General features: G+C 40.2%; 1 protein-coding gene and 1 pseudogene across 2 annotated transcripts; one reads left to right on the top strand and one right to left on the bottom strand.

The window, feature by feature from the left end:
- Positions 1-215: 215 nt before the first annotated feature.
- Positions 216-2932, top strand: LOC122664330 (annotated as a pseudogene).
- Positions 2933-6904: 3972 nt separating this feature from the next.
- On the bottom strand, positions 6905-12626 carry LOC122664331 (luc7-like protein 3). 2 transcript variants are annotated; one of them, XM_043860107.1, is made up of 8 exons: positions 12472-12626; positions 12212-12340; positions 12064-12103; positions 8293-8368; positions 7993-8193; positions 7675-7887; positions 7146-7585; positions 6905-7054 (listed from the first exon to the last, which is right to left on the bottom strand). In XM_043860107.1, exons 1-7 carry the CDS (start codon positions 12512-12514, stop codon positions 7187-7189), a joined length of 1101 nt encoding a protein of 366 aa, XP_043716042.1. In that variant the 5' UTR covers positions 12515-12626; the 3' UTR covers positions 6905-7054; positions 7146-7186. The 2 variants fall into 2 exon arrangements, with proteins under 2 accessions (XP_043716042.1, XP_043716041.1); XM_043860106.1 differs by having other exon boundaries at positions 6905-7585.

The following is a 12626-nucleotide window of genomic DNA, read 5'->3' as shown; positions in this document are numbered from 1 at the left end:
GGGGTGGGTGGGGGTGTTGATGTTCTGAATCTTAAATCACAAGGGTATTTTTATCTTAGTGGGCAAGCCTTGGCGCAACAGTTGAGTTGCACAGGGTTTGAAACATGGAAACAGCCTCTCCGCAAAGCAGGGGCAAGGCTGCGTACATTTGTCCCTCCCAAACCCTGCAGTAGTGGGAGCCTCGTGCATTGGGACACTCTTTTTAAGGGTATTTTCATCTTTTGAACTGAAAATAGTCTGGCTGCCATCTTGTGATGAAGCTTTCTGCATATCCTTTTTCAGGTATACTGGATATCTTGTCTGGGGATATCCCAAAAGGTACTAAGATTCAGACTAGGCATCTGGAGGCACTAATTGAACTGCACAATATGACTGGTTCTTTTGCGAGAAACATCCAACACTTGTTTTCAGAATCGGATCTTCAGGTTTTATTGCACACTCTGAAGGCTGTCTATTCTCCCTATGAATCTTATAAACAGAGGTGAAAACTGTTGAGTTACATGCAAAACTACCATGGGATTGTTATTATCTCTTTTAATGCATTTAGAATCTCTTTTAATGCATGTTAGAAAAAAGCGTGTTATTCCCTTCTATCTACAGAAAGTTAAGTTGCACAGTTGTACAGTTACTCCTTAATCTCTACATGAAGTTCTTTTTTCTATAGTTCTCAAAATGCATCTAAGCACAATTCTTGATATTGACAAGTTCAGTGAATGATTCACTATGGCCTCTAAGGAATGAAGAATGTTGAAACCAACTGTACAGTCTACTTTTTGTTCTGCTTCTCCTGTTGTTAGTGCTTTCTAGAATCATGAGAAATTTCATTTCCTCTCTTACTGTTTCCCTACTACTCTCCCTCCCCCCCCCCCCCAACCCCCTCCCAAATTATTTTATTTACTAATAATTTCCATCTTTGTTCCTAAGTTAATAGGTATGGCAACCAGTCATAGTGTGTTTCTCTGGTTAACTAATTGTTTTATTAACTTTTTCTAGGTATGGGCAAATGGAGCGTGCCATTCTCTCTGCTGAGATTGCAGCAATAGATCTTAGAGGGGCCGTTGCTTGTGGTGTGGGTGCCCAAGGAATTGAACTCAGTGAAACGGTTCGAAGAATGGAGGAATCCATTCCACAGGTCATTGTGCTTCTAGAAGCAGCTGTAGAGAGGTGCATCAGCTTTACAGGAGGTTCCGAGGCAGATGAGCTTATTCTTGCACTTGATGATATCATGTTGCAGTATATTTCTATACTGCAAGAAACACAAAAATCCTTAAGAACGGTATGCGGAGTAGATATTACTGGTGAAGGCGTTGGACCAAAGAAGGAAATGGGATCTGACAAAAAAGAAGGAATTCACAACACACGTAAAGTTGACACAGTCTCAGATGAGGAGGAATGGTCCATTGTCCAAGGAGCATTACAGATCCTTACAGTTGCAGACTGTCTTACCAGCAGATCTTCCGTCTTTGAAGCTTCTCTAAGAGCTACTCTTGCCAGGCTCTGCACCAGTTTGTCCCTTTCTGTTTTTGGTTCAAATGCAGACCAGAATCAATCACTTGTGGTTAGTGATGGTGAAAATGGGGAGTTGTCTTTGGCAGGAAGAGCATCTTTAGATGTGGCAGCTCTCCGGCTCATTTATGTTCCTGAGAAATCTAGAAGACTGTTTAACCTATTTGATCAGGTATACTGGGGCTTGGTATAATTTTCTTATATTTCTCAGAGTTATAATTTATGCCACCGTGGAGAATTTATATGTTCTTTGATCTGTTTTCATATGCAGTTTTCCTTTTGTGGTCCACTTGTAACAGTGACAGTGTGCATATTTATATATAGATATGTAATTAGAGGTCCCACATGTGTTTATTCTTGTGCATATGCACTTTGATACTGGTCCATAATTTGTCCCTGTAATTTTAATTTTAATGTTTGGTAAAACTTCATCCTTACCTGCAAAACTTATTTTGTTTGGCCAGGAAATTGTGACAGTGATGTCCTTGCCACATGGTGTTAATTGATATAGATAAAAAATGTAAAAATTTATCATTTGTACTTCCACTCTCTCTCTCTCTCTCTCTTTCTTACTAGTTCTCATCTACTCTAGGTTTGGCCTTTGTGACTTACTGTTTTTGTGGTATACCTGACCGTTTACAGTCATACCATCAGTTGACATTCTTTTCATGCCATCAAGCAGTCGAAAGATCCTCGGTTTCATGCGCTTCCACTTGCCTCTCAGAGAGTAGCAGCTTTTGTGGATACTGTTAATGAACTTGTCTATGAGGTCCTGATATCTAAAGTAAGGCAGCGCTTTAGTGATGTGTCCAAGTTCCCGATATGGTCTTCAGTAGAGGAGCCTAGTGCTTTCCCTCTCCCAAGCTTCAGTGTCTACCCTCAGTCATATGTGACCAGTGTTGGAGAGTATCTTCTGACTCTACCTCAACAATTGGAGCCACTTGCAGAAGGAATCTCAAGCAGTGATGCCAACCCTGATGAAGCCCAGTTTTTTGCAACCGAATGGATGTTCAAGGTAAGAGCAGCTTTAGCATTTTCACTTTTAAATCTTCTGTTTTCAATTTGATAAAAGTTCCAAGGATAACAGTATATATCCAGCCATAATTTTGACCTTGCCAATTTTTATGTGATGGATGTTGTTTAAAGGTCGCCGAGAGTGCCACAGCACTCTACATGGAGCAGTTACGAGGAATTCAGTACATAACTGATCACGGAGCACAACAGCTATCTGCTGATATTGACTATTTGAGTAATGTGCTATCAGCTCTGTCGATGCTAATCCCTCGATTCCTATCCACATATCACTCGTCTCTCAACACCAAGAGACCAGCTCCGGGATCTCTTGAAATCAGATGCAGCAAACCAGCTTGATCTTCCAACTGTGCACCTTGTGTGCAAGACCCGCCGTGTGACTCTAGATCAATGATTAATCATTATTGTTTTCTAGATACACAGTCATGGGGGATTTTTCTTCTCCATTTCCTTAGATGGGATACTACATTTCCAGTATCAATCTATGACATCTCTTTCATACTGGGAACTATGGAATTTATTGTTCTATGTATCTGATAACTGCTTCATGGAACATATGTGTATTCCTGGTACAATGTAACAAAGAGTTCCAATTTTGTTTTAGGCAACATGACATAAGGTGACTTCAAGAACATTTTTATGTCATTTACACTTCTAATCATAAGTCCTTAATGATAAGCCTGAAACAGGAGATTGTGAGCAAGTGAAAACACATAAATGACTAGAAAGAACTTAAGACTGAAAAGATTTTGTTTCAGCTGATCCATATCTACTACAAAACAGCTCCCCACCAAAATTCAATGGACCAGTTTCACACACCCGTGTTTCTCTCAAATTTCACTAGGATTCGTTGGAATCGACCTGAGTTGGATCAGGATCGGCAGGAGCATACCAAGTTTTATGTCCTTGCCCAGGATTCATCTCATTAAAGCCTGATGCCTCGCTTGGCCGATGCACAACTTCAGGATCTACCCCTACAGACTTGAACATGAGCGTGAATCCCTCTTTTTAAGGTGTGGCAACACAGAACAACCCTATGGTCATGCAAGGTGCCAACCTAGTCCTGGTGGTAAAATCTACGGCCTTTGATAGTGGAGACCTAGGTTCAGAATCTACTCACGTGGCGGCTTTGGATTGGGTGTCTCTTTGTAAAACCAAAAAAGGAAAATAAAAATAAAAAATAACAAGGACTATGAGATGATGTGTAGGAACTTTTTGATCCTAAGTTAAATCTAGCGTACTCTGGAGCTCGCATGGTACCCAGGACTAAGATATCGGCATTGGATCAGCCATTTTGTATAGCCGATAGCAATATGATACCAGTACGTATTGGATCAGCCATTTTGTAAGGACAATGATTTTTCATCATATTGAGATTAGTGGTTCAGAATTTCTTAAGGTTTTTCAAAAAGAGTAACTACCTAGGTTAGGGTTTATGATCTACAAATTTAAAGTTGTTTCCATTGAATCTGATCCGACCAAGAGATTGGTCCATGTCAAGTCATGGACCTGGGAAAGGATCAGGCACATAGGTCCATAAGATTAAATTGGTGTTCCTATATGTTTATTTGACACAAACATAAATAGATGCGTTTGGTATGATTTATGATCCCTTATTTTTTCGCATAGACCTACCAAATACATTTTTCATTATATAATATATAGGCAAGAGATCTCTACTTGGTTGCATGGTCTTTACACAAGCATCTGGGCCAATGGGTGGGCACGCCTAGGTATCTACCCCAGGGCGCAGAGCATGATCTCTACACAAGCATCTGGACCAATGGGTGAGCACACCTAGGTATCTACCCAAGGGGACAGAGGCGTCATCTCACGATGCCCTGTGAGAGGGCATAGGAAACACCACCAAGTAGAGATCTTGTTCCCATAATATAATATGCCTAGTAGTAACCAAATGATTATTTGGCATGCATTCTAGATCGAGAGCACATTCTAAGACGACAAAAATTGTCATTTGGCATGCATTCTTGTTCTTGAATTCTAGAATGTGTTGCATTCTGGAAGACTGCCCAATCTGCGTTCTCGTTTTGGTAAAATTGCGTCAAATGGGCTTCTTCCTACTTAGAAGCCAAGTTTCTTATTCAAAGATTTCTTTTAAGGGAGAAAGAAGATATGGTTAGGAGGGGAGAAGGTCTAGTGTTTCTCGGGGAGAGATGGGAGTCAAAAGTACCCATGAAAGTTGAGGGAAGAAGGGCCTTCACATCGCTCTCTCTCTCTCTCTCTCTCTCTCTCTCATGTCGTACAAATGACCTAAGCGACGCCTTTGGTAGCAACGATGACGAATAGCCTATAGGAGATGGCAAGGATATACTGGAGTTGGAGATGTAGATCTGAAGGTGATAACAGGCAGAGTAGATAGGGCCATAAGCGTTTTAATGACAGGTAAAATGGCCAAAGTGGTGTGCCGTGTGCGGAGAAATTGAAGGCCAAGAGAAGCCAGCCCAGGGTGACGACCCAGCCAAGTGGGTTGTTGAGGTACCTCCGAGTACAAAGCAAGGCTGGACTTGGGATTGGGGACAAAGACTTCGTCCCGCTGGTTTTGGGGGGGGGGGGACAGTGTTGGAGTTGTGGCAGCAATGGATATACTTCACAGATAAGGAACGATGAGGCATAAGAACCAGAGTGTTGTCAAGACAGTGGTGATCCTGAAAGCATGGATGTCCATGCCTTTCCTACTGAGTAGTACTAGATGGTTTCAAGCTCTTTATGTCCATACCTTTACTACTTTTGTGGCCATGCTCACCACCTTATAGATGATTTGCAGTGTAAAAAAAAGTCATCGGAGCAGAGTTTGTCATTCTTTTCTAGAATGAGTTCTGCATTCTGAGAATGGGGAAGCACATTCCCATTTTAAAGAATCCATACAAAACACAGCCTAATAGATTGAGTTCTGCATTCCATTAAAATTGATTTTTGTGGCATGGTCCCCCTCTTTTGACCATATTTCAACCACATCCAAAATGTAACGTAGCAACTGAGTAAAGAATGGAAAGTGGGAGGGGTAGCTAGTGGGCTACAAGCTCAGATAAGTTGCCACAACGGTGAAATGGCATATCCAATTCAAGGGCCTGACAAAAATATTGCAGAAATGCCAGAAATGCTTTTCCAATAAATATAAAAATAGATAAAAGCTCAACATATGACATGTTCGATTCAAACTGTCGCCAAATTAAGCTAATCCAGTTTGGCTAATTTAGCAATTTCAATTACAGACAGCAGAAACCTGGACTTTCAAGTTGAACTAGTTGAACTGCCTGCATTTCCGCAGCTAGTCGCATATATTTGCAATTCTGCCAAGTTAGTTTCCATAACCTCCAGGTTCAATGATCGCAGTCCTCAAGTTAGCCCTGTTAGCATCTTTAAATCCACTCCCCTGCAAAGAGATGGGAAATGGCAACAGAGAAAGCTAGTGGAACAAGGTCGTGACATGGGTCCATACAGTGATTATGCTCGTGTGATGTGGAAGGTATCCTCGGTCTTCTATACTAGACACACCAAGCATTATTAAGTACTCAAGGCAAGAAACAGTTGCTCCACTGAGGGAAAATTTGCCCTACAATCCTTTTCTTGTGGATGTAGGTATAACATTTTCTAACACAAACTAATATTACAATAAGGTCTACCAAATTAATGGGAATCATTCTCCAAGTCTAGTAGACCATCACAACCTTAAAGCTTATCAGCATAAGCAACATCGTGTACATGTGGAAGTTGAGATCCTCGACTGATGTAAACAAATGATCATAGGATCGTAGCAAGCCCAACTGATCATGCCCTAGCTGTCTCGGACGAATATTTGGAATAGACCAAAAAGATATACTAAATAAATGCAAAAAATTTTAAATTGGCACCATGGTGCAATCCATTACACTTAGGTACAATTATTGACTAGTGTGCTTATTGCCCACATTTTCTTCCAAGTATATGTATGGTGGGAGCACATAAACAAACATGACACCAGAATCCACTTCTAGGACCTATTAGACTGGAATGTTTCCATTCCTATGTAAACAAGGGCACATGCAAAGACAAATTGGAAAAAGAAAAAAAAAAATAAAAACACTCCCCACACAACGTGGAAATTCAAACTTTCCACACCAACCCCACCCCCCTAAAAAAAAAAGACTCCCGCCATGACAAGTTGAGGATTATATATTACCTTGAAAAAGTTGACACAACCCAATATCTCCCTCAGCAGCAGCACACAGACAGTTACAGTCACAGTCACAAATCACAAGTCACAAGTCACAAGTCGCAAGTCACAGTCACAGTCACAGTCACGCAAACTTGTCATAAAACTACTCTGAGAATATGATATCCCACATACACCCAACAAAAGATGCTCTGAAAACAATGTTCAGAGATGATGCGCAAAAATAGATTTAGTATGACAGAAACCTAAAGAAGAATATTAACAACAGAAAATATACCTACCTCAACCTCTCTGCTCTCTTAAAATATCGATTGACAGGGAGTTGGTAAAGATTCAATACAGCTGTCAGATAGCAAAAAAGAGTTTCACCCATGATGAGGCTTTCAGTTAACACTACAGAAGTGCACACTAAAAGGTGATAGAAAACGTCTACCTCTTTTGGTTTGAAAAGATGTCTATCTACATTAGCCACCACTATGGGCGGATTGGACTTCTTGAAGATCTCCTGTGAGCATGTCTAATAGGGGAACGTGATCTGCTCCTACCTCGACCCCTTTCTCTTTTCATATCAATACTCCCACTTCTGTCACGGTACCTGTCTCTTGCTCCATCTCTTCCATTCCGGTAATTGTTGTGCTTCCAATCCCCCCTCCCCCCTTCTCGGCTTCCCCTACCATTCCACTCCCGAGATCTTTCCCGTTCTCGGTATCGATCTTGCTCCCTTTCTCGGTCTCGATCATGGTACCTCTCTCTCTCCCCTGAAACACTTCTTCTACCTCTACTGTCATTTTCCTTTTGCCTCTGCTTTCTCCGTTCTTCCGCTTCTTTTTCCTTTGCTAGTCTTTCCTCTTCCCTTGCTTTCTCCATAGCTTCCTGTAGAATATAATTCTATTAATTTACCACGCAAAACAGGACAAAGCAACCAACTTCAATATGTAGTAAGTAATTGGAAAGGAGTTAACCTTGTACTCGTCAATGAAGTCCCGAACCATGCCATAACCAATATGCTGCTTGCCTGTCACATGAGATTGTGTCCTCTCTGCAGCATCATTTGCTACAAGGAAAGAACCACATATCTCACACAGCGCCATCTTTTTCTCTTGTGTAAGCATCAAGGCTTTTTCATTCTGTGGTTGTTGAGTCAAGATTGTCTTCTCAACATTCAGGATTTCCACCTGTAAAGAAGATTCGAAAATTTTCAGAAAACGAAAAAAAGAAAAAAAATCTTTTCCAAGATGGACAAAAGAAATAGCATATATTTCTAGGCATCATTGCAGCACCTTCCTCATGAGTGCCTCAGCTTCATCCACCTTGCCTGTTTCACCAAGGGTCTCCACTTGCTCCAACAGATTCTTTATCTTCTCTTCCAGCACAGATAACTGCTCCGACTTCTCACTTGGGATTGGAGCAGAGGGAGTAACTTCGACCTCCTGAGCTAGGCGTTCCCGACCACGCCTAACCTTTCTATCCAAGTCTAAGACCTAAAGTAACACAAGGTTGCATGATTAAACAAATATTTTCCTAAAATCATGACTCATCAGCACGGCTATAAACAAGTGTTAAATGAAGAGTGGACCCACCAGTTTCTCGCAAAACTGAGCAAGTTCAGCCTCAAACTTGGGCACATAAGAGTCATGTCTGGGGGACTTTTCAAAACTAAAACCACCAGAAAATCAAATTATCATGAAAATCACATACTGATGAAAGATATATCATATCCATGCATGACACCACAAGTTGACTCAGAAATGATCCACCCACACTGCAAATTGAAATTAATGGAGGAGAAAAGAAAATGAAAAAATAAAAAAGTGCACCATCTTGTTACCGATAATCACAATAGAAACTTCCTTTAGACTCTGTTGTGAATAAAAAGCTCAAACCTCATACCAGAGCATTTCTTCAGTCTTCAAAATAAATCACGTTGATGTAATCAAAAGTGAAAATCAGGGGAAAAACACAAATACAGTAGGAAATTTTGCTTGCCCTATTTGAGCATTCTATCCACCAGTTAGAAGTAACATAACCTATGTTGTACCGAATAAGGAAGCAAAATGAGCCAATTATGCAAAGTTACATCCGGGATTGACAGCCTGAGAATATATATAAATGGGGCATGACTTCAGAGGGGTTCCATGAATGTCACAATTAAGTTAAATTTGGAATGAGAAAGAACAGTAGAAAAGTAAAGAACTGTTTAAGAATAGCATTGTGCAGCCCTAGATTAGAAAAATATAGAACCATTTACGATGACCATTGTGCAACCTCAGATTAGATTTGATTTAATGCAAGAAGTAGTTCTGTTCCGGACTTTACATTCACAGTAAGTGATCTATTAACATGTTGATAACAGAAATGTCAGAATTGTTACTCTAAATGCTGATTACATTTATCAAAAACAAAAGGAATATTTAAATTAAAAAAAAAATAATATGATTGTACTACCTCTAGTTCACACTTATTAATTTTATTCAGTAAAGAAAATCTCTATTTATTTAGTTTTTTTTGGGTTGGGTTGTGGGGAGGACCCCAACTTATGTGGCAAAAGAGAATAGGCCTGAGTAGACTAGACAAGAGCCCCAAGAGTACAAGCAGTCACTATATTCTAGTGCGATCCGGGTTGGGTTAACCCTTATTGGATCGCCTGTGGGACCATCCAAACAAGGAAACACTCAAGTCCAAAGTTAAGTGGCAAAACAGTAAATAAATCAATGTTTACGAAGAGGGTGGCAATTCTGTACATAAGTTGAAGTTCATAAGAGAGTGGCAGAACTGTAATTTGATAGAATCAACTATAAAAGAAGGAAGCAAGTGAATGAAGTATAATGTGTTAATGGGAGGGGTATTCTTGGAATTGGAACATTTAGAGTGGGGGATAAACAGAATAACATCAGAAAACAAGGGTGTTTGAGTAAATAACATTAGTTGTCCTTGCCTGTAATTTCAAAAGACCTATGTCTTCTTCAACCAATAGAAAACCCAGAATTCGAAAACAGGAAACTAGGGCTCTTCTAATCCATCGAATTCCCTCTCTAATTATCCAATCGAAGTGCAACTTTGGGAGAGAGATCGTTATTCAAACCCCTCTTGATTCCAACCAGAACAGAAGCAATAAGTTCCGGAGACCCCTCCCCTTTGCTAGAGAGTGGCTCTGGTTGGTCATGACTTACCCTGGCTGCTCTATCTACGACACTGTTGGTAAGCTCGTGTTTGGTGCCGCCCTTTACCACATTTGGATGGAGAGGAATCTTAGGAGATGGACCTCCAATTCTCGGTCTTTCGACTTGATTTGGAAAGCCATCTCTTTTGATGTCTCTTCGAAGCTCAGCTTTCTCCCTCATAAGCCCATTTTTGACTCCCCAAGGAATACGAATATTGTTGTTTCCTGGGGGTTAGATGTTTCTATTTTACAGCCCCATACCCCTCTTAGTTTGGTCTGGGGTTTGTATTGTTCCCCCCCCCCCTTTCTCTTTCCTCTGTATATTCCCCCCCTTCTTTTTCCCCTCACCCCACTGGGTCTTTGGTAATAGATTTTTTTATTCACCAAAAAAAAAGTTTCGGAAAATTTCTGCAACCAGAACCAGCGGTAGGAGTGTGACCAGATGTATTCTTCACTCAAGAACTCACAGCTCCAGCAATGTTTTGATCTAGGGACATGCAAATGGAGTCGCCCACAGGTAAGGTTAGTTATTCCCAAACGATAGCGAGAGAAGGAAGAGAATGTGAGTCCAATGTCGAGTTCTTAAGGTTGGGATATCGCCCAGGAACAGAGGATGGTGAAAAATGTCTACGATCTGAAACAGAAAAAGGATAATAGTATAATAGCAGGAAAAAGAAGCACTAGAGAGGAAACCAAATCACAGGGGGGGAAGAAGAAAAAGAGAAAGAGGAAGGGGCGCTGCCACAAACACAGTCGTAAGTAACACTGCAACCAATTCAGTATTTCATTCTATTCCTCAAATCTGTGTTCTCCTACATATTATAATGAATCTAAACAAGACTCTTGCATAGAAATAGAAACCTAACTGAAATGGAAACCAACTAAAAGAAGAAACTAACTGAAATAGAAACTAAATAATCTCGAGCAAAAATCCCCTACGTATCTACCCAACATCCAGAACTAAAGAGAATAAAATAAACTAAATATTGCATCCTATGTAGTCTACCAACCCTTGCTAGACCAAACTAATAGTCTAGGACCGGTTCTTGGCTTAGGCCTCCAAAGAGGATCGTTCCGGTCCAACCAAGGCAAGACAATTGCATCATATTCTGTGCATGAAAACTAAGCCAGTTAGAACTCATGTCAGAACTATTATTGGCCAAGTCCGGAGAAGGCAAATATTGAAGAAGCAACAATTTCTATTGGTACGATGCATTTGGATTCTATATCCACAGGCCAACACCACCATAAATTAACGAACCAAAATAAAATTTTTACCAAGTACAATGAGTTAGTATAACCATAAACATCACGTGTTAGCATTCTATACAACTCGAAATTTGGCTTTTGGTCTCACAAGTGGCTATGCTCTTCAAAGAACAGTGTCAACCCTCAAGACTTGCCATTGGCCATTATTACCTAGATTTTTTACCATTGAAAGAAGACTTAGCGGTCTTGAGGATAAACAACCTCTCAAAAGATCAAAGCCAAAACACAGAGATTATAGAAGATAACAAAACATACAGCTCAAGGAAGAGTGAAGGACGTTCTCCTCAAAACAAAATTTGCTAAGAAAAGAATGTCCTTCTCCTAATAAAATGGAGATTTTGAATAAAGTATGATCCTTGATTTCTTAAATATAAGTGTTAACACCTAACCAGACAAAGAAAAAGAATGGCCCAAGACCTAGTGAATGGTAAGCCCCATGAATCCACTTTGACAATTTGGAGGGGCATTAGTTCTCCCTTCCATTCTGTGATCTCACCGAAAAGCTTAATATCAGTTACCTCAAAGGAAAAACCTGCAACAGCCAGAACTCCAAATGTCTTATTTAGCATAGCATGCACGCCAGTAACTCATACAATGTCCAATCCTACACCACATGTATAAAGCATGTAACTTACTCCAAGGACTTCTTCCAAAATGAACAAAATCCATGGTAATGCATTAAGAAAAAAGATACACCATATTTCGGAAAAAGGAAGAATGAATTTCACAAATTCATGGTGACAATTGTTTTTGGGATGACAAAATTGACGAATTATGAAGCGGGTTGAACTACAAGAGCATTCCCGCAAAAAAGCAATAGAAAAGTTCATTACTGAATATAGAAACACACATGGATGCACAATCCCAGCACATTCCAGAACAGTTTACCATAGAAAGCAACCAAATAAAATAACTTAGTTACCTCTCTTTCAGCTTCGGATCGTGGATTCGAGGGCAAGGTCCTGGTGCATAACCAAGGAAATAATAAAAACTAGTTAGAATACCAATTCTCAGACGAGTGATTCCATTTTTCTCCCTTTTACAAAGAGCAGCGAATTGTTAGGACGTACCAAGATCACTCCGAGTGTTGACGAACAAATCATGAGGGCAAAATCGAACCATATAGAAACCACAAACCTCTTTATCATCCCAGCATATCTCCCTGTAATTCTTTCTCTCCTCTTCGGTAAGATTACGGGCTACGAACACCAAAAAACAATCCAAACAGCATTAAATAAACCACCTGAAGATAAAATGAATCAACCAAACAGAATGTTTTAATTTATTTATTTTTTTGTTGAAGATGAAACAATGTCAGAAGTCAAGGTACCTGCTCCCATGAGTTCATCCAACAAAGCTCTCTGTGCATCCATTGCCAACTCTTCAATCAACCTGTGAACTGAGTTCGAAAACGGTTCCAAGCTAACAGCAGAGAGGGTGCAACGGATTCAAACCCGAAACCCTAACTTCAAGAAGATTAAAATA

The sequence above is a fragment of the Telopea speciosissima genome, chromosome 6 (assembly GCF_018873765.1).
Source record: "Telopea speciosissima isolate NSW1024214 ecotype Mountain lineage chromosome 6, Tspe_v1, whole genome shotgun sequence".
NCBI classification, from domain to species: domain Eukaryota; kingdom Viridiplantae; phylum Streptophyta; class Magnoliopsida; order Proteales; family Proteaceae; genus Telopea; species Telopea speciosissima.
The sequence above is the reverse complement of the archived record's forward strand: the minus strand, read 5'-3'. Positions and strand labels throughout refer to the sequence as shown.

Bases quoted from the DNA above. Each gene is read 5' to 3' on its own strand.
- LOC122664331 (XM_043860106.1), bottom strand. From the start codon at position 12,514: ATGGATGCACAGAGAGCTTTGTTGGATGAACTCATGGGAGCAG. The intron at 12,341-12,471 runs GTACCTTGACTT...TGGTGTTCGTAG, and splicing joins GGATGAACTCATGGGAGCAG to CCCGTAATCTTACCGAAGAG. The intron at 12,104-12,211 runs GTACGTCCTAAC...GTTATGCACCAG, and splicing joins CAACACTCGGAGTGATCTTG to GACCTTGCCCTCGAATCCAC.